Source organism: Rana temporaria, chromosome 4 (genome assembly GCF_905171775.1).
Source record: "Rana temporaria chromosome 4, aRanTem1.1, whole genome shotgun sequence".
NCBI classification, from domain to species: Eukaryota; Metazoa; Chordata; class Amphibia; order Anura; family Ranidae; genus Rana; species Rana temporaria.
In genome coordinates, this window is record NC_053492.1 from 179996551 (window position 1) to 180018985 (window position 22435).

At 44.0% G+C, this 22435-nt stretch overlaps 1 protein-coding gene across 2 annotated transcripts in view; it reads left to right on the top strand.

Annotated features, from left to right (window-relative positions):
- FXR1 (FMR1 autosomal homolog 1) overlaps nt 1–22435 on the top strand; it is a 77699-nt gene that overhangs the window by 42442 nt on the left and 12822 nt on the right. For both annotated transcript variants that reach the window (XM_040349434.1, XM_040349435.1), the window contains exons 6-14: nt 6288–6381; nt 15094–15210; nt 15577–15747; nt 16254–16332; nt 16510–16619; nt 16724–16810; nt 16910–17117; nt 18358–18561; nt 20343–20543. In XM_040349434.1, coding sequence (XP_040205368.1) covers nt 6288–6381; nt 15094–15210; nt 15577–15747; nt 16254–16332; nt 16510–16619; nt 16724–16810; nt 16910–17117; nt 18358–18561; nt 20343–20543 — 1271 coding nt within the window. The remainder of the gene's footprint in view (nt 1–6287; nt 6382–15093; nt 15211–15576; nt 15748–16253; nt 16333–16509; nt 16620–16723; nt 16811–16909; nt 17118–18357; nt 18562–20342; nt 20544–22435) is intronic.

Sequence of the window (22435 nt, forward strand, 5' to 3'; positions counted from 1 at the left end):
CATCTAGAAGAAGATGAGTATGAACTGGCACATGGGCTCTTGTAAAGAACAGTAAGCCAATTATAAATTCTAGTATTTTAATCGTAGAGTACAGGATATAGGCTTGGTATTTATAGACTCTGAGCCATAGGCTAGGACCTTCAGGTGTCTGAAAACTTTTAACCACTTAAGGACCAGGCCTATTTTTAACATCTGTTTAAAAGTTAAAATCTGTTTTTTTTTTCTTTGGCTAGGAAATTACTTGGGGGGGGGGGGGGGGGGGGGGAATGTAAAATATTTTCCAGACACCCTAGAGTATAAAATGAAATGGTTGAAATACTTTGTCACACCATATGTGCGCAGCGGTCTTAAAAACGCATTTTTTTGGGGGAATGAATACACTTTTTTTTAATAAGAACACCGTAAAGTTAGCCCAATCTTTTCCTACATTGTGAACGATGATGTTGTGCCGAGTAAATTCATACCCAACATGTCATGCTTCAAAATTGCGCCCGCCCGTGGAATGGCGACAAACTTTGGCACTTAATTTCCATAGGCGATGTTTAAAAAGGTCTACAGGTTACCAGTTTTGAGTGACAGAGGAGGTCTTTGCGCTAGAATTATTGCTCACTCCAACGATCGCAGCAATACCTCACTCGTGTGGTTTGAACACTGTTTTTGTATGTGGGTGCGACTTGCGTATGCATTCACTTCTGCGTGCAAGCTCGGGGGGACAGGGTGCTTTAAAAATAAATCTTATTTGCATTATTTTAAATGTTTTGAATCGCTTTTATTCCTATTGGAAGGAATGTAAACATCCCTTGTGATTAGAAAAAAAAGCATGACAGGACCTCTTTAATATGAGATCTGGGGTCAAAAAGACCTCAGATCTCATATTTACACATATTACATATTTTAAGGCAGTTGGGCGTAAGTGATAGTTGACGTCACTGCCATCATCCAATGCCACAGAGTCGAGTCGGGGCCATAATTTCCTAACTCATCTTAGTGGCAAGCAGGGGAAAGGATCAGATCGTCTCCACCGCTACTGACACCTCCGGTAAGGGGCGGAAACAACCGGGATGCGGCGGGAGGGGGGTGGGCGCCTCTCCTGCGGCCAATAAGTGATCTTGCGAATACGTCATGGAGACCACTTTTGCCTTAAAGCGAACCAGCCACCATTAAAGAACATGGGGGGTTATGGCAGCTATCTGCTGCTATAACCTGGTATTTAACGTCAAAGGACCAACGTATATAAACAGCGGGCGGTCCGGAAGTGGTTAAACGCCAAGTTCACATTTTTGAGAATGATGAGGGGCCTGCAAAGCATTTCACCCCTGATCAGTGAAAAACTAGTACAATCCATGCTCAATCCCATGCATGAAACTGTTGGCGTACCTGACTAAGGCAGACTTTTCTGTAGCTATGTCTGTTTCTCAACTAATGGCTTTAAAGGGTCGGTTCACACCTAAAATGGCCGCTGATCGCACAGGAATGCTGTGCGTCCCTGTTCTCCGTTTCAGGGCCTGAATTCGGCCCTGATACTGATCCAAACGCTGAGGTGTGAACCCAGCCTAATACAGCCATCGCTGTCCAGGGCTCAAAAGTGCCAGGCTCCTTCTCCACCCCACCATCTCTACCGGTGTTGGAAAGTGAAATGCCTCCTTTTGGAAGATGCAGACATTGGGGGAAATTAAAATGACCCAGAAGCATTGTTGGTGAAGGCCTCAGAAAATACTCACCCCCAGGCTACCTGTTGTTACAGCTTCACATGCCAATGTGGATAGGCTCACTTCTGCTGTGTGCAAAAGTCTCAGCATTGTCGCACTTAATTCTCCTGTGTCTCTTCACACCTGGGTACTGAGAGTCCTGGTAAGAAATTCCACATCCGTCAACAAATATAATTTTTGATGATTGGCTCAGTACTGGGGAAAAAAATGTATGCCTTCGAGAATCATGAGTTTTTTCCAGTGGGAAAAATAATTCAGTAAAATGTTTTTGCTGAGTTTTCAGTTGTGCCATCAATTAGAACTCCAGCAATTTTGTTTTTTTCTTCTATATTATAAACAATCAAAAATGCTTGTAAACTAGGTCCACGTGATCCCCACCAATACTACTTTAAATCATAAGCTTCAGGCACAGAGATTGACAGTTTCAGAAGCCTAGAGTTTCTTCATCCATTCATGAAAAGCCTTTTATTTTCACAAAACGCCTTGTATTCTGTGAAAAGAATATGAAGCTTTTTGTGAACCAAAGTAGTTTATCTGTGTAACATGGCCAGTGATGTGCACCTGCATGAACTGGCTTCTTTCTTTTTTTTTTCACATCATGGCAGCATGTCCTCCTATATCCAGTCCCAAAAGGTCCATAAAAGGGGTGGATTTTTTTTTTGCCCCTCCTGCCAGTTTTTGGAGATTTATGAAATCCCTTCCCTTGACTGTTGTATGCAGTTTCCAGTGCCCAGTCTGCAGTGGTATTTCTCAACATGCAAAATGCATATACAAATCAACCCCTAAATGGCTTCCTAGCAAGTGCCAATGGGCAAGTTCCAATACCACCCATCTGTATGGCTTAGGGGCCACCAACTGTTCAACCACTTCATCATTCGTTTTACATACACGATACAGTAAATCCTCATTGCTGCAGGCCTGTCCCCTGGTTCAACAGGTACATCATTAAGCTAACAGTATGCATCACATGATGTAAAACATGTCAGCCACCTTTTTCCTGTTCTTTTTTTGTTTAATCTTTTCTTTATTAAATGTTTCTTTACATATAACAATTAACATGTCTTGACACTTAAAAAGCAGCTCAATAATACCTTCCTTTACTATATGGTGGTTTCAAGTCCTCCCCTAAAAAAAAGGGGGGGGGGGAGGGGAGAACGCAAGAAAGCTTTGGTGACTATAAAGAATGTTTTAATATATATGTATTCCTAGTGTTATATACTTGTGATATTTATTATGTCTCCTCTGTGCCTTCTTATATTAATTTATCTGTGATTCAAGTTTACCTCCCTTATTGAGGGATAAACACCCCAAAATTATGCCCCCCCCCCCCAGAGACCCTTTTCCTGTTGTTCACTTTATTTTGACTGCATCGCTTTGGTTGTTTTTTGGGTTTTATTTATACAATAAAGACATCGTTTTAAGGAGTGCAGCAGTCCAGGATTTTCCTCTATCCAATGCACCTGTGCATAGCCAGCACCTTTTTGGTTTAGTGGGACAGAAGCAAAGCCAAGGGATCAGCAGTTTTTAGAGCGGTATCATTTCTCACTACAAATCAAAGACCTCTAATACTAAAATAAATTTAGTCACTTGAAGTATAGAGACTGTCATTGCTGGTATCCTTTTTGTAAATGCTACTTGCTTGTTTGTATGAGGCTTCAGTAGTTTAAATCACAAACCTGGAACAAGCATTCTGAAGACCGGTGAATTTCTTCTCTATCTGCTTGTTCTAGGTCAGTGACTCAATGCATTGAAGCCATAGTGTTATACAGGAAGGATAGCCATCGCATGTCCCAAATGTTTGTCCTGACAGCGTCACTGGCTGTTACCAATACAGTTAAATCGCATAATTTCATAATTGCGACAGGAAGCAGCTGCTGTTAACATTTTGAATTTGTACTTTTTCCTTCAGCCTGTGAAAAAAGTGTAATGAAATGGGTTCCTTTTGCTGATTTTTATTGTTTTGGTTATGTTTGCATCTTTTTTTGCTGTAAACAAGTTTTCTTCTGGACACAACGAGAATACCCCATTAATTTACATACACAGTCTGTGTCCTCTGTGAAAATTCCTCCAAGCACAACAGGAAGTATTTGGAAGTGTTTAAGAAAGTACCGTTTCCACAATCTTGCATCACAGCGACAGGACGCAGGAGAGTTAATTCTTATACTATTAATTTTATGTTTAATCTCCAGGTCATTATACACTGGCCGTAGCAAAACTTGACACCACCAGGCATAACTCCCAGCATTCTCAGTTTTTTGCTTGTGTCCATATTTAAAGCGGAGGTCCCTGTGTGAACCGGCTCTGAGGGTTCTTTGTTGTCATATGGCTCTGCATTTTTTTTAAGGGAAATAGGTCTTGCAAAAGGTTAAAACACTTGCCGTCCAGGCCAATCTTGACATTTCTCACATAGAGTAATACGAATACCAATAACAAGGTTAAAGCGGAGCTCCGGTCAAAAAAATTAAGTTAGCAGCTGCTAACACTGTAGCTGCTGACTTTTAATAAGGACACTTGCCTGTCCTAGTCGCCAGCGATGTCGGCCCCCACCGAGGCCGATCCTCCATCCTGGCAGCTCCAAGCGCCGCCATCCACAGTAAGAGAAACAGGCAGTGAAGCCCGTGCGGCTTCACTGCCCGTTTCCTACTGCGCATGTGCGAGCAGCGCGGCGCTTTTGTGAATGGGCCGGCTGCTTTCTGGGATACACACAGTTCCCAGAATGCAGCGCGCCCCATTCACAAAAAGAATCCGAGTGTAGGAGGAGGAAGAAAATCCACCGCGGAAGATGAAGAGGCAGATTCGGAACTTCCGCATAGCAACAGTTATTTAGGGTAAGTAAAAAAAAAATTATTTTTTTATTTTTGGTGGAAAGATTTTTTTCAGGGTGGAACTCCGCTTTAAACTTGTCTCTCTCTGCTGAGCCTCAGTGTTGTATAGCAATGGAAGTGTTCTGGATCAGTTCCTAAGGATACTTAATATCCCAGAGAGACAGTACCCGGGCTCTGGTGGAAGAATAGGGACGGCCTTTGAGCTTTTTTGGCACTGGGTTCTGCATGAATTGCTCACTTCAGCAGTCAGTTGCATCTGGAAGTTAGCTGATGGGTTGCTTAACAGGTCCAGGGTCTGCTGTGGCAGCGCCCAGTCCCAGAACACCCTATTGGATATGCCTGTCATGAAAAATGGAGCTGGAGCTGGAGCTGGTTTTGCTGCTTGTACATATAAGTAAGGAGCTTACATTCTCTTTGAAATATTTCTTATGTAAGGTTATGCAAATCTTCATACATGAAAAAATATATATTTGACCATTTCAGAAGAGAGGATGTTTAAGAAATTTTGTTAAAGCAGACCTTAAAGGGTAACTCCACTTTTGGGGGGGGGGGGGAGACAGCAAATAAGTCAGATTTCAGGCATCCCCTGCAACAAAAAAAAAATATTTTTGGGGAGATACTAATAGGAACACGCTAAAGGGATGCAGGCCCTGAAGGTGCACAGCTGACTGATGATTATGAAACCACTCCCATTAGACCCACCTAGCATAGAGGTACAGACAAACACATGAATTTCTTCAGAATAACAAAAGGTAGGAATATGCAACAAAGGTTGTTATAATCCTTGCTCAACAAAAGTGGAGTTGCGCTTTAACCAAAAAGGGAGTTCTACTTGGGTGAGCTGAGCTGAAGTTCAGCCTGCCTCTCCCTGGCTGCAATTTCCTGGGACATTTCACAGGTCCCAGGAGGATGTGGGTTCACTTAGAAAGCGCATGCATGACTTGCTCAATGGGGAACCAGCTGCAAAGCCACAGAAAATCGCAGCCAGATTCTCACAAGCAAAGTAGCAGTGCTGTGGACTCAGGCTGATGAAGAACTGGCTCAGGCAATGGCATCACTGGATCCCTGATTGTAGCTCACTTTTAATATTTGATTGTCTGCCTTTATCCAAATGCATCTGGAAGATATTTCAAGTAAAATGTTTTCACTGTGTTTGTCTTATGTCATGGTTTGCAATTCGTAAAACATCTTTCCTACATCAAGTTTTAGTTACCAGAGATTGTGGGCGAAGGGGGGAAAATGCGATTCGCGTTTCACTACCTCCATTACTAAGCTGAGATCGAATATTTGTGTTGCCACGGTTTGTTTGAGATGTTACTGGATTTCTATAAATTTTATTTTCCGACGTGTTTTGGTACCAATATTGCATTAAAGTGGAGAAAAACTATGTACACTACTATCAAAGATTAATGCAAACAGCCACAAAAAAACAACTTTGTTTAAAAAAAAGTTGACATTTTGGTCCCATTTCTAGCACTTCACTGTTAGTCCAAAGTTTTGGTGGATGCTTCACTTGGCCAGGGGTGAGGTGTGGGAGGGAGCTAGGCAAAGATCTGACTTTTTTGGCATATAGTATACTGTACATAACATTTTTAGGGGCTCCTGTTAAACTTTGACAATACCTGAACTTTGTGCAAGCAAGGTTGACTGCATTAATATTTTCACAGTAGTTCATATTCTTTACTACAAGTATACTTCAAAATTGCATGTTTTTTTTTTTTTTTAAACATCCTTTTTTTTTTTTTTTACACAGGTGTGCCAGTGAGGCTGTGCATAAAGAATTCAAGAAAGCCGTAGGAGCATGCCGTGTGTATTTTAATGCAGAATCTAATCAATTAATTATCTTGGTAAGGATGCATATTTGCTTGTTTTATGCAGCCAGCATGTAAAGTGGACCTATGCTTGAACATTTAATCTGTATTGTAAAAATGGATCTCAGGTATACTAAAGAAATAAAGTTATGTTTTTGAAAGTTGGGATCTGGGCTCCCTCTTGCAGCCCATCAAATGACTATTGGCATGGCATTAGTGCTTTGGACTCTGCTAAGGTAGCCTAAAGGAATGACGTCTGAGTTAGCCATTTGAAGGCTCTTTATAAACTGTAGTCCTCTGTTGGCAGAGACCATGTTTTATATAGTATTTTAAACCTTTTATGGTGGAGGGTAAAATAAATCCTAATGCCTGAGCACAATTTTGAAGCTTTGACATGCATTACCAAAACTGTACATATTGCATTTACTTGTATATCTAGGTGTGTTATAGTGAGGGGAAAAAGTTATTTGACCCCCTGCTGATTTTGTATGTTTGCCCACTGACAAGGAAATGATCAGTCTATAATTTTAATGGTAGGTTTATTTTAACAGTGAGAGACAGAATAACAACAATAATTCCCAGAAAAGATGCATTTTCAAAAAAGTTATAAATTGATTTGCATTTTAATGAGTGAAATAAGCATGTGATACCATATCAATCGGCAATATTTCTGCCTCCCAGGTGTCTTCTAAACAGGTAACGAGCCGAGATTAGGAGCACTCTCATAAAGGGAATGCTCCTAATCTCAGCTTGTTATACCTGTTTAAGACATATGTCCACAGAAGCAATCAATCAGATTCCAATCTCTCCACCATGGGCAAGATCAAAGAGCTGTCCAAGGATGTTAGGGACAAGATTGTAGACGTACTCAAGGCTGGAATGGGCTACAAGACCATTGCCAATCAGCTTGGAGAGAGGGTGACAACAGTTGGTGTGATTTATTTGCAAATGGAAGAAACACAAAATAACTTAATCTCCTGCGGTTTGGTGTTCCATGCAAGATCTCACCTCGTGGAGTTTCAATGATCATGAGAAGGGTGAGAAATCAGCCCAGAACTACACGGGAGAATCTCGTCTGATCTCAAGGCAGCTGGGACCCTAGTCGCTAAGAAAACAATTGGTAGCTCACTACGCCGTGAAGGACTGAAATCCTGCAGCACCCACAAGGTCCCCCTGCTCAAAGCGCATGTACAGGCCTGTCTGGCACTTACTAATGAACATCTGAATGATTCAGAGGGGTGAAAGTGTTGTGGTCAGAGGAGACCAAAATCGAGCTCTTTGACATCAACTCAACTTGCTATGTTTGGAGGAGGAGGAATGCAGCCTATGACCCCAAGAACACCATTCCCACCGTCAAACATGGAGGTGGAAACATTATGCTTTGGGGAGGTTTTCTGCTAAGGGGACAAGACAACTTCACCACATCAAAGGGACGATGGATGGGGCAATGTACTGTCAAATCTTGGGTGAGATCTGGCTTCCCTCAGCCTGGACATTGAAAATGGGTCGTCTGGATGGGTATTCCAGCATGACCGTTACCGAAAACACACGGCCAAGACAACAAATGAGTGGCTCAAGAAAAAGCACATGAGGGTCCTGGAGTGGAGTGGCCTAGCCAGTCTCCAGACCTTAATCCCATAGAAAATATGTGGAGGGAGCTGAAGGTTCGAGTTAGGCTGGGTTCACACTGCAGCACGGAGCTGCTCAAAGCAGGGGTCCAGTGCATCACCGTTTTTCAGATCCGATTTCAGCATGACTATTTGGCTGAATTCGGACCAAAAGGAGCACAGGTGAAATCCGAATCGGATGCTGGGAAAACGCACATCCAATTCGCAATAGTCCAATTCGCAAACCCAGCCTTACCAAATGTCAGAATCAAAACCTTAAAGTAGAGCTCCACCCTCTTTGACTACTTGGCTTCATCCCCTGTAGTTCTGTCTCCTTAAATAGATTTGGCATATTAAATTTTTTATAAAATAAACTCAGATTATAAATTAGTTGTTCCAGGCCGCAGCGGACTACTGACCGCTATGCCTCCTGGGAGATATTTGCCATCAATCTCCGGAGGGCCGTAGCATTGCGGAGACACCCGGCGCAATTTTAAATATGGGAAAACTGGCATTCTTTGCCAGTGTTTATCTAGCGTCCAAAGGAGTAACATCCCCGGGGGAGGATTAACTATTTGAGAACGGTAAAAGTCGTGGATAATCCTGAGGGTCAAAAGCAGCAGTGTGATGGGCGCAGTGACAGCGTGATGGGGGACAATGTGCGGTGGGACATTTGCTGTTATGGGGGACAATGTGTGGTGGGACATTATTACACTGCTTGTGCAAGTCTGAAATGCAGGGAGACCTACAGTCTGGCTTCATGATGCCCACACTTAAGATGCCCACACTTAAGATGGCCACAGTCTAGTTCTAGTTTATAAACTTTCTAAATGCTGTAACAACCTAACAAAACGGACCTTAGTTTACAGACTAACTTTACTTGAATACATTAAGCTTGTGTATTACAGGGGTATTTATATTTAAAACGTAATTGTGGCCAGATCTCCACTTTAACCACTGGCACGGCTGGGCACATCCACGTACATGTACGTGGCTCTTTAAGCCCAGCCGTGGGGTCGAAGCTCCGTGGCCGCGGGACTCGCAGGCCCCGATCGCCGCTGGAGTCCCGCGATCGGTCCCCGGAGCTGAAGAACGGGGAGAGCTGTATGTAAACACAGCTTCCCCGTTCTTCACTGTGGCGCTGTCATCGATCGTGTGTTCCCTTTTATAGAGAACCACAATCGATGACATCACACCTACAGCCCCACCCCCCTACAGTTAGAATCACAAATGAGGTCATACATAACCCCATCAGTGCCCCCTTGTGGTTAATTCCCAAACTGCAACTGTCATTTTCACAGTAAACAATGCATTTTTTGCTGGAAAAATTACAATGGTCCCAAAAATGTGTCAAAATTGTCCGCCATAATGTCGCAGTCACGAAAAAAAATCGCTGATCGCCGCCATTGGTAGTAAATTTTTTTTTTATAAAAATGCAATAAAACTATCCCCTTTTTTGTAAACGCTATAAATTTTGCACAAACCAGTCGATAAACGCTTATTGCGTTTTTTTTTTTTTTTATATATATACCAAAAATAGGTAGACGAATACGTAACGGCCTAAACTGAGGAAAAAAAAATATGTTTTATATATTTTTGGGGGATATTTATTATAGAAAAAAGTAAAAATTATTATTTTCAAAATTGTCGCTCCTATTTTTGTTTATAGCGCAAAAAATAAAAACCGCAGAGGTGATCAAATACCACCAAAAGAAAGCTCTATTTGTGGGGGGGGAAATGCCAATTTTTGTTTGGGAGCCACGTCACACGACCGCACAATTGTCAGTTAAAGCGACGCAGTGCAGAATCGCAAAAACTGGCCGGGTCCTTTAGCTGCCTAAAGGTCGTGGTCTTAAGTGCTTAATAACTTGGAAAGGATCTGCAAAGTCCCTCCTGAGATGTGTGCAAACCTGGTGACCAACTACAACAAAGTCTGACGATCTGTGATTGGCAGCAAGGGTTTTTCCACCAAATACTAAGTCATGTTTTGCGAGGGGTTCAAATACTAATTTCTCTTCCATTCATGGACGGACACAGCAGCAATTGACCTTAGGGTATTATCCTCCCTTTTAGGAGATTGACTAGGCAGAAAAACAGCATGTTAAGTGTTAAAACACTCCACACAGTACTGTACCTCCCAGGTGGTGGATCCCCCGGGTACATCCCCCATTCTCAGTTCTGCAGCCTCAGTTTTTTTTCTGCCTAGCCAGGAGATGACATGGCTCTTCTGGGCCCATGTGCTCTGGAGATTCGCTTTTTTTTTTCCCGATCCTTGTAATCCCCCAAGTTCGACCATCGAGCGTGTGCCGGCCTTTAGCTACACGCTGGGCCGTCCACGACATGCCCCGTTGCTCCAGGGGTGGCCGGTGAGCTATACGCTCCAGGGCACACATATGACCGGGCTCTATGTCCGTGTCAGTGTGCCGGGACGACAGCCATGCCATAACTGCGTGGACATTGGTCCTCCAGCTGATGGTCGCAGGACGGTTAAGTAGCAGTCTCCTTGCTTTGGCATGGTGGTGCGGCTGGTGCATTCCTGGGGAGGTCGATCGGGGGTCCGCCCTGCTTTCCTCTCTCCACCTGTCAATCGGGGGTCCGCCTGGGGGGGCTCGATCTTGTGGCTGTGGCTGTGGCTGCTATCAGGGGTGCTGTGTTTTTATTGCTGCCATGTGTGCAGGGGGGGCTGCCCGTGGGGTCCTGGGTATTTACTGTGTGTTTATTGTGTTTTTCCTGCACTTTCGCAGCCGCCATTTTGCCGACGCCGGGCACCTTTATTAACGATCGACTGCCACTTTCTTGTAGCCCGCATGCTGTTTTTGTATGTCGGCGGCCATTTTGGATGGGGTTTTTGCCTCTAGTGCCTAGAAAATCGGTGCAAGCGGCTCCAGCACACTTCCTAAGGGGGATGGCACAGCACCCCCCTCCCCCCGCCTTCTTCTGGGGATGTCTCTGACACGGAATCGGGCCCTGCTACAGCTTCCGCCCCTGGTTCCGTGGTGTCAGAGGATGCAGGCCTAGTCCACACTGACAGTGAGGATGACTCTGCATCAGGGTCAGCGTATGATAGGGCGCTTGTTGGCGCTCTTATCACTGCGGTGCGGGAAGGGGCTCCCGCTTTTAAGAACCCCGCAGATGGGAGAGCTGAGGCTGTGGCCCGCTCCATGTTCACAGTGGTGGGGTCGGCAGTGAGGCTGGTCTTGGCCGGGGCTCCAGTGTCAGACACTTACCGAACGGCAAAGTTGTTGCTTCAGGAGTTGAAGGAGCATGATGCTCCTGCGGACTGTGTGGGGCTGGCCGACCAGTTGGTGCAGGCCCTAAAATTTGTCTGTGAGTCGGCCCTGGATACGCTTCCCTTGCTCTCCAGGGCTTTGGCCTACGCAGTAGTGTTGCGCCGCCTTGTCTGGCTGAAGTGTTGGTCTGCGTCTTCTAAAGCCTTGGTGCGTCTCTGGATGACATCATAAAAGATGCCACGGGAGGTAAGAGCACTCTGCTCCCACAATCTGGTAAGGGTAAGGAGCCTCGCCGTAGGCAAGGGCCCTCCTTTACCGCCCCCCAAGCAGTTTTTTCGTGCGGCAGGTAAACGTTCACAGGGCGCTAAGGCGCCCGCTGAAGGGCAGAAGCGCCCCTGGTTCCGTAAGCCCAACAAGCCTGCGGAAAAGCCTGCTTCCACATGAAGGTCTGCCCCCGCCCATCTCTCAGGTGGGGGGGGCGGCTTCGCAGCTCGGTGGAGGTCTCTTCTTTCCAACCGGTGGGTTTGGGAAATAGTTTCCTCAGGGTACAAGATAGTTTCTCTCTCGTCCAAACAGATTTTTCCTTCCAACCTCCAGCTTCCTCCGGAACGTCGGGAGGCCCTGTTTGGGGCTGTTCAGGGTCTGCTGGTCAGGGGGGTGATCGTGCCGGTCCCTTTACTGGAACGGATTAAGGGGTTTTACTACAATCTGTTTGTAGTCCCCAAGAAGGAAGGTGTCTGTCCAATCCTGGATCTCAAGGCCCTCAACTGTTTCATCAAAGTGCAAAAGTTCAGGATGGAGTCGGTTTGCTCTGTAGTGGCGGCACTCCATCAGGGGGATTTTCTGGCGTCCTTGGATATCAAGGACGTGTACTTGCATATCCCCATATGCGCAAAGCACCAGAGATTTCTGCACTTTGCGGTCAGGGAGGACCAATTTCAATTTGTGGCCCTCCCTTTCGGCCTGGCTTCGGCGCCAAGGGTTTTTACCAAGGCGCTCGCTCCGATTCTGGCCCTGCTGAGGCAGCGCGGGATCGCTATTGTAGGATACCTGGACGACCTTCTGAGAGCTTCTTCAAGCTCAGAGTTAGAGGTCGATGTGTCTATCACCTGCCAGACCCTCCGGGATTTCGGTTGGCTGCTAAATGTCCGGAAGTCGGTGTTGGTACCGTCTCAGCATCTGGAATACCTGGGGTTGGTCCTGGATTCCTCGGAGGCGAGAGTTTTCCTTCCCACTGAGAAACTACAGACACTGCAATTGGTGGTGCAGCGGTTGGCGACCCAGTAGTGGTTGTCTCTTTGCTTTTGCATGCGAGTTCTGGGTCTGATGGTGGCCTCCTTCGAGGCAGTTCCGTATGCTCAATTCCACACTCGAGCGTTACAGAGAGAAATTCTGTCGCGTTGGGACAAGCTCCGTTCGTCTCTGGATTACCAAGTCCGGGTAAGTCGCCTGGTCAGGTCCTCCCTAGTGTGGTGGCTGACATCTCCGGTACTTCGGGCCAGGAATTCTTTCCTGCCGTACCATTGGACGGTGGTCACGACGGATGCCAGCCTCTCCGCTGGGGGGGGGGTGTCTGGGGTGTTTAGTCAACCCAGGGGCGCTGGACTCGGAAGAGTCCCGTCTGCCGATCAATGTCCTGGAGCCCCGGGGCGATCAGGCTGTGTCTCTCCAAGTGGTCTCTGAGACTGCAGGGCCGCTCGGTCAGGATCCATTCAGACAACGCCACGGCTGTGGCGTATGTCAATCATCAAGGGGGCACACAGAGCTTGGCTGCAGCGGCGGAAGTCGCTCACATCCTCCAGTGGGCCGAAAAGTACGGGGGTACAGAACTGGCAGGGCGCACTACCTAAGTCGCCAAATGCTAGACCAAGGAGAATGGTCACTACACCCGGATGTGTTTCAGAGTCTGTCTGAAATGGGGCACTCCAGACGTGGATCTTCTGGCGTCCCGTCTCAATCGGAAGGTGTCATGGTTCGTGGCCAGGTCAAGAGACCCGTGGGCGGACGCGTTGGTGGGGTCACTATCGCCTAATCTACGCCTTCCCTCCTCTGAAGCTTCTTCCTTGTTTGCTGCGCAGAGTGGAAGCCAAGGGGGATACCAACAATCCTGATCGCTCCGGATTAGCCTCGCCGTCCCTGGTATGCAGATCTGGTGCGTCTGGTGGCAGACGTCCCTTGGTGCCTGCCTCTGCGTGAGGATCTTCTGTCGCAGGGTCTGATCTTTTATCCTGCTTTACAGTCGTTGGCTTTAATGGTGTGGCTATTGAAAGCCAGGTGCTGAGGGATCGAGGCCTGTCGGACTCTGTGATCTCTACCATGCTGCGGGCGCGGAAGTCTACTTCATGGAAGATTTACCATCGTACGTGGAAGGCTTACATCTCTATGTGTGAGGAGATGAATTGCCACCCCCGTACATACGTGATGTCCCATGCTGTTCTTAGTGCGTGGAGTGGATCAGGCTCTCGCCTTGAGTACGATTTAAGGGGCAGATTTCAGCCTTGGCTGTTTTCTTTCAGCGACCCTTGGCGGCGCACTCTCTGGTGCGTACGTTTGTGCAGGTGGTTCGACATGTGGCCCCGCCTGTGCGTCCTCCACTGCCTCTATGGGACTTGAATTTAGTTCTCTCGGTGCTTCAAAAGTCTCCGTTTTAAGGACATTCGAAAAATCCCTTTTGACTTTCCCAGAAGGTGGTTTTTCTGGTGGCAATTACATCGGTCAGACGGGTTTCTGAATTAGCGGCCTTGTCTTGCAAAGCTTCTTACTTGGTCATCCACAGGGATAAGGTGGTGCTGCGGCCGCAGCCATCTTTCCTTCCTAAGGTTGTTTCGGCCTTTCACATTAATGAGGATATTATTCTTCCATCCTTGTGTCCTCGGCCAGCTAACCCAAAAGAGGCCACGTTGCATTCCCTGGACGTGGTTCAAGCCCTACGGGTGTACCTGTCTGCTACGGCTCAGTTTCGGAGGTCGGATTCACTGTTCGTGCCGGTGACTGGTACTAAGAAGGTTTTGGCGGTCTCGTCGGCCACCATTTCTAGGTGGATCAGGCAGGTCGTGCTTCAGGCTTATGCCCTAAAGGGGCGGGCGTCCCCCTTCCCGGTTACGGCGCATTCGACCAGGGCGATTGGTGCCTCTTGGGCTTTCCGTCATCAAGCGTCTGTTTTACAGGTTTGTAAGGCAGCGACCTGGTCATCATTCCACACCTTCTCAAAGTTTTACAAGGTGGATGTGAGTGCATCTTCGGATGCCTCCTTCGGCCGCAAGGTTTTGCAGGCGGCTGTTTAAGGTTGAAGTTTGCTGTGTTTTCCCACCCCTCGATTTTTGACACTGCTTGGGGACGTCCCTAAGGTCAATTTGTTGCTGTGTCTGTCCACGAACGGAAGAGACCAGGTCCCCAAAGCCCGGTAGATCAGGAGCAAAGGGGGGCATTTTCAGCACCAAAAAATGTGCTGGAAAACTCGGCTTATACTCGAGTATATACGGTATGCTGTTTTATATGGTCTGATATTAAGTAAATTTACAGATTTGTACATTGGTCAGTCTAGAGCTTTCAGTGTAGTGACTCTCTTCTCTGTGACATGAGATCAGCCACATAGGGAGTGCACTGAAGGAAGTCAGCTGACATATAGAATGAAGGTTAATATCAAATGAGCATATTTTAACTGCTTATTGTACATATAAAGTATATTTACAATTTACAAAGCATTAACATATTTGTATACAATTCTGTGCATAAAGCTGATGTTTATGTATATACAAAATACTTTAAAATTGCACAGTATTGCGTTGGAATTTACTGTAACTAGTTGCATAAACTTGCTGTTTTTACTCATTTACAGCCAACATAAGACTCTTATGTATTAAATGTGTTTAATTTTCTATCTCACATTAAGTCTTTGTATTTATTTAAAGTCTGCAAGTGAATCAACGGTGAAGCGGGTAAATATACTAAGTGACATGCACTTGCGCAGTATTCGCACAAAACTGATGCTTATGTCAAGAAATGAAGAAGCCACCAAACATTTAGAAGTAAGTTTTTTTTTTTTGTTTTTTTTGTTTTGCCTTTTGATATATATCGCACTGTGGTTTTCTAACTTGTCGTCATTAGCGACACATGTTGAGATTTGTTCAATATTGCTATAATCAAATACATTGTTTTACATTTAAAGTGGATCTGCACCCTCCACATAAAGTTCACTCATCCTCCTCTCCTACACGTATAGTGCTGTGCTGGAGGTGGCCCCCCCCCCCCCCCATTCCTTCCTTTTTATGTTTTTGCCCACCCCTGTAGGCCGGTGTTAAAAACATGGAGGAGGAAATGTGAAGATCCACTTTAAGGTTTCAACAGGCAATAGTGTGCGTTGTGTGTTGCTAAGTAACTTTTATTGTTTCCAGTGTACAAAGCAACTTGCAGCTGCATTTCACGAAGAATTTGTTGTCCGAGAAGATTTAATGGGACTGGCAATAGGTACACATGGAAACAACATTCAGCAAGCCAGGAAGGTTCCAGGTATCACAGCTATTGAGTTAGAGGAAGACAGTGGGACTTTTCGAATCTATGGTGAGGTTAGTATCTCTCGTTTTTTTTTTTTGTCCCCAATAATCATTTCATAACTTCTTTTTATTTATTTTTTTAAATGGTCTTTGGCAAAAAATTTAGACTGTTGCTTTAAAGGTGATTTTTGTAAACTTTTTTTTTTTTTTTTTTTTTCTCTTTCTAAGTCATGGCATACATACCTGCTCTGTGCATTGGTTTTGCACAGAGCGGCCCTGATCCTCTGGTGTAACCTGCTAGTGCTACTGACTATCCCTGCCCCCCGCCAAATGCCACCATAGCAAGTACTATGGGGACATTCATGCGGGCCTCGTACCGAGCTGTGCTGTGTGTCCATACCAGGCCACATGCTTACACGATGGGGTGCTTTGGGGAAGAGGTGGCACTGAGGAAACTTGGTGCTCTGGATTGGGAAAAGCATGCACTATATAAGGATTTGCTTTGTTCATAGTCAATGTCGGAAGTAGCACAGTTTTCAGAATAAAATGCAAGTTAAAACATTTGTTTGCTTTTGTAGAGCGCAGAAGCGGTAAAGAAAGCACGAAGTTACTTGGAGTTTGTAGAGGACTTTATTCAGGTTCCTAGGAATCTTGTTGGTAAGAATGTTTTGTCTGTGTTGGATGTTTTGACAGTTTAAAATCCTAGGAAATAAGCGATTTAAATGTCCTCCATGTTCTATGATAAAATGTAACTTGTACCAAGAAGGATTGAGTAAATCATTGCTCAATTTCTGTGACCGGCTTGTGTATAATTGTGTGCAACATATTTTTCAGGAAAGGTCATTGGCAAAAATGGTAAAGTCATTCAAGAGATTGTGGATAAATCTGGAGTTGTACGGGTGAGGATTGAAGGAGACAATGAAACAAAACTACCCCGTGAAGATGTGAGTTTGTCCATTTTTTTTTATTATTATTGTATTTCTCAGCCTGTTAAAAATCATTTGACCAATGTATTCTCTGTTGTCTGACTTGTGTTTTATCTCTACAGGGCATGGTTCCATTTGTATTTGTAGGAACAAAGGAGAGCATTGGAAATGTTCAGGTTCTTCTAGAGTATCACATTGCTTACCTTAAGGTAAGTTTTTAAACTCTTAGTTAATGGCCTTGAGAATAAATTTGGTGATTGATAGAAAACTTAATGTTTTACTTTTTGGTATTTAAAAAAAAAAAACAGGAGGTAGAGCAGCTAAGACTGGAAAGACTTCAAATTGATGAGCAACTTCGTCAAATTGGTATGGGCTTCCGGCCATCATCAAGCAGAGGTACAGAAAAGGAAAAGGGTTACGCAACTGATGAAAGCACTGCCTCTTCGGTCCGTGGAAGCAGATCTTACAGTGGAAGGGGTCGAGGACGTAGGGGCCCAAATTACACGTCTGGCTATGGTTTGTCTTCTATTTCTTTTTGCTTTTTTTTTTGCTTTTTTTCCCATTTCCAGCCTTGAATCATTTGAGCATTGTAATGAGATACACTAAGAATATTGACACTTGTGCCTCTGCTACTTTCTCCAGCCGAATACACTGGTTATGCTAAATTTAATCAGTAGGCTGTAGCTTCTGTACAAGGACTACACAAGTGTTTTAGGTACAAAAATTCTTATTGCCCATAGCAGCCAATCGAATACTCCCTTTTTGTGTTTCCATGGTAGTATTGGAGAATGAAAATGGGAATCTTATTGGTTGATTTTTTAGATCAAAGTATACACAATGCCAAAACCTGTTTGCAGTTGATCTGATATTCTTTGGTTCCAGTGCAGTGAAATGTACAGAATCCAAAGGGTTCCCTGAAGTGTTGTAAAAAGGGTAAACACATCAATCCTTTGCCTTTTTCTGTGAGCATTTCCCTGTGCCTTCTACATACAAGGATTAGCGCGTTCTTTATCCTTATTGGTGTCTTTTTCACATTTTTGTGATATGAATTTAAAGCGGAGTTCCGGCCACAATTTCACTTTTTAAATATAAATACCCCTGTAATACACAAGCTTAATGTATTCTAGTAAAGTTAGTCTGTAAACTAAGGTCCGTTTTGTTAGGTTGTTACAGCATTTAGACACTTTATAAAATAGAAATTGACTGGGGCCACCTTAAGTGTGGGCATCATGAAGCCGGACTGTATGACTTCCTGGATTTCAGCCTGGCAGATCTCGCACATGCTCAGTGCTGCACAAGCAGTGTCAGATCAGGTTTCAGCACCTGTGCTGTCCAAGTCACATGATTCTTTGAGACTGGGGAGTGCACAGACTCCTGGAAAGTTACACCCACTACATTCCCAGGAGTCTGTGCGGTGTAGGTTAGGAAGCATTAAGCACCTAGGTGCAGGAAGTGGGAAGATTAACTATTCTGCCTAGCAACAACACTTTGCAGGCATCTAAAAAAAAAAAAAAAATATTTCGTAAAGGACTAATGACATTTTTTTAAAACTACTGATGTAATGTTATATTTATGGGTGGAACTCCACTTTAAGCTTGACCTAAGTTAATTTTATACATATTAAGTGTTTATCTTTACATTTCTTTTTGTGGGAAAAAAGTACAAATTGTTTTTCAGTTATTTGGATTCTTTCCTTACTATCGCAGAGGCTCTTAAATAAAAAAAAATAATTGTGTATCTTTTTTTTTTTTACAAGGTACAAACTCTGAGCTGTCCAATCCTTCTGAGACAGAGTCCGAAAGAAAAGATGAGCTAAGTGACTGGTCACTAGCTGGCGAAGATGATCGAGAGAGCCGCCAACAGAGAGACAGCCGAAGGCGCCCTGGAGGCCGAGGTCGAAGTGGATCTGCTGGACGGGGGCGTGGTGGATCTAGGGGTGGCAAATCTTCTATTAGCTCTGGTACCATTTTTATTACATTTTATTTTTTAAACACTCTGGAAGGATAAATGCAGTACAGTTTTCCACTTCTGTTGAATTCTTTTGCTTGATATTCTGCTTTGAATACTCCTCCTGCTGAGAGCATGTAGCTATACATCACCTCGCCCAGCAGCCAATAGGGACCTCGCCCAGCAGCCAATAGGGACCCCCGTGCCCGGCGGGCACGATCGCCGCCGGACACACGCGATCGCTCGTTACAGAGCGAGGACCGGGAGCTGTGTGTGTAAACACACAGCTCCCGGTCCTGTCAGGGAAAGAAATGCTGATCTTCTGTTCATACAATGTATGAACAGAAGATCAGTAATTTCCCCAAGTCAGTCCACCAACCCCCTACAGTTAGGACACACCCAGGGAACATACTTAACCCCTTCCCCGCCCCCCTAGTGTTAACCCCTTCACTGCCAGTGGCATTTTTATAGTAATCCAATGCTTTTTTATAGCACTGATCGCTATAAAAATGCCAATGGTCCCAAAAAAGTGTCCGCCATAATTTCGCAGTACCGAAAAAAAAAAAAACGCTGATCGCCGCCATTACTAGTAAAAAAAAAATATTAATAAAAATGCCATAAAAATACCCCCTATTTTGTAAACGCTATAACTTTTGCGCAAACCAATCAAACGCTTATTGCGATTTTTTTATTTTTATTTTTTTACGAAAAATACATAGAAGAATACGTATTGGCCTAAATTAAGGAAAACATTTTTTTTTATATATATTTTTGGGGGATATTTATTATAGCAAAAAGTAAAAAATATTATTTTTTTTCAAAATTGTCCCTCTATTTTTGTTTATAGCGCAAAAACTAAAAACCACAGAGGTGATCAAATACCACCAAAAGAAAGCTCTATTTGCGGGGAAAAAAGGACGGCAATTTTGTTTGGGAGCCACGTTGCGTGACTGCGCAATTGTCAGTTAGAGCAAAACAGTGCCGAATCGCCGAAAGTGCTCTGGTCTTTGACCAGCAATATGGTCCGGGGGTTAAGTGGTTAAAGTGGATGTAAACTTGAATTTAATTTTTTGCTGTCACAATGTAGAGTATAAGATTTCCTATCATCTGTGCCCAGTCTTGCCACAAACGGTTAATCTAGCTCTGAGCAATCCTCTTTTATTTTTTCAGAGAAATAAATGGACAAACAGGATAAAACTTTTGTCCGTTCTTCCCCCTTGCTGTGAATGACAGATTATTTGCATATCTCATGCACTAGCCTGAGACGGGCATTATTTTTTAATTCCCACCCCCACTCCTTTTCTGAAGTCACGTGGTTACTTTTCTGAATTTTGACTGGATGTTGGTGATCATAGCCTAAATTAGTGTAAGAAATACGCAGGACAAAATGCATGTTGACAAGGGGAATGTAAAGGTGGGCGGGGAGTCTACTGACATCACGACTTCACCCACCGAGCTCTAAACAGATCCACCCACAGAACCGCAGTATTTCAGTTCTTATAACAGACCGAGGGGAAACATTTGACAGGTAAGGATACATGCAGGAGACATGTATATCCTTATAGATCAGCACTATGGCAGTAGTTTAGAAAGGATGAAAGTTGGTTTATGTCCACTTTAACAAATTGTTTTGTAAATAAAGCTGTTTTTTTATATTAACAAATACACGTGCAGCCTTTTGTCACTATCGGCCATGTATGTTTACGTCTTGAATGCACAAAAGTTGGTTTTCTTTAAGTCAAGATTTTACAAAAGCAATGATGCCAAACCTGACTAGGCTGTTTTTATCCTCAGTTCTCAAGGATCCTGACAGCAACCCATACAGCTTACTTGACAACACAGAATCAGACCAGACAGCCGATACTGACGCAAGCGAATCTCACCACAGCACTAACCGCCGTAGGCGATCACGCAGGAGGAGGACTGATGAAGATGCATCTTTGATGGATGGGACGACTGAATCTGATAATGCCTCTGTTAATGAAAATGGCTTGGGTATGTTTTTTTGTTGTGATGGTATTTTTCTTAAGATAAGTAATTTAAATCCAGTGTACAGATACAAAATTGTGTTTTTTTTATGTAAGTGATGAAGTACATTTGATTCCCAGTTACAGTAATTTGTATCCTGTAATCTCTTTAACATTTATTTTTTTGGTCGTACAGTATTTGTTCTTTTGGATTTTTGAAATATTATACAGAAAAATAAATCTAAGCCTAAATTCCACCTCCCCACTTGGTGGAGTACCCTTTATAAATGTAACTGTTGTCTGTTCATGTGATTGGCTGCCTGCAAATAAGTAGCCCTGGTCACTGGCAATAAGGCAATGTAGGGCATTCAATGTATCAACCAAACTTTATAGTTGGCAAATGTGCAGTTTGATCAAGCAAGTAAGATTCTCGGATGTGGGCCTGCTCCTATAGGCTAGAAAAGGTGTAGTGTTTTCTCTAGCCCTGAGAAGGTTATGTTCGTTTTTTTTGTTTTACAGGGGTGCAAATTTATGTGGAGGAAGGAAGTCCTGTTTGTGTCTGTGGTGTGTTTTTTTTTTTTTATATAATAAATTATATATATATATATATATATATATACAGGGAGTGCAGAATTATTAGGCAAGTTGTATTTTTGAGGATTAATTTTATTATTGAACAACAACCATGTTCTCAATGAACCCAAAAAACTCATTAATATCAAAGCTGAATATTTTTGGAAGTAGTTTTTAGTTTGTTTTTAGTTTTAGCTATTTTAGGGGGATATCTGTGTGTGCAGGTGACTATTACTGTGCATAATTATTAGGCATCTTAACAAAAAAAAAATATATACCCATTTCAATTATTTATTTTTACCAGTGAAACCAATATAACATCTCAACATTCACAAATATACATTTCTGACATTCAAAAACAAAACAAAAACAAATCAGTGACCAATATAGCCACCTTTCTTTGCAAGGACACTCAAAAGCCTGCCATCCATGGATTCTGTCAGTGTTTTGATCTGTTCACCATCAACATTGCGTGCAGCAGCAACCACAGCCTCCCAGACACTGTTCAGAGAGGTGTACTGTTTTCCCTCCTTGTAAATCTCACATTTGATGATGGACCACAGGTTCTCAATGGGGTTCAGATCAGGTGAACAAGGAGGCCATGTCATTCGTTTTTCTTCTTTTATACCCTTTCTTGCCAGCCACGCTGTGGAGTACTTGGACGCGTGTGATGGAGCATTGTCCTGCATGAAAATCATGTTTTTCTTGAAGGATGCAGACTTCTTCCTGTACCACTGCTTGAAGAAGGTGTCTTCCAGAAACTGGCAGTAGGACTGGGAGTTGAGCTTGACTCCATCCTCAATCCGAAAAGTCCCCACAAGCTCATCTTTGATGATACCAGCCCAAACCAGTACTCCACCTCCACCTTGCTGGTGTCTGAGTCGGACTGGAGCTCTCTGCCCTTTACCAATCCAGCCACGGGCCCATCCATCTGGCCCATCAAGACTCACTCTCATTTCAGCAGTCCATAAAACCTTAGAAAAATAATTCTTGAGATATTTCTTGGCCCAGTCTTGACGTTTCAGCTTGTGTGTCTTGTTCAGTGGTGGTCGTCTTTCAGCCTTTCTTACCTTGGCCATGTCTCTGAGTATTGCACACCTTGTGCTTTTGGGCACTCCAGTGATGTTGCAGCTCTGAAATATGGCCAAACTGGTGGCAAGTGGCATCTTGGCAGCTGCACGCTTGACTTTTCTCAGTTCATGGGCAGTTATTTTGCGCCTTGGTTTTTCCACACGCTTCTTGCGACCCTGTTGACTATTTTGAAAGAAACGCTTGATTGTTCGATGATCACACTTCAGAAGCTTTGCAATTTTAAGAGTGCTGCATCCCTCTGCAAGATATCTCACT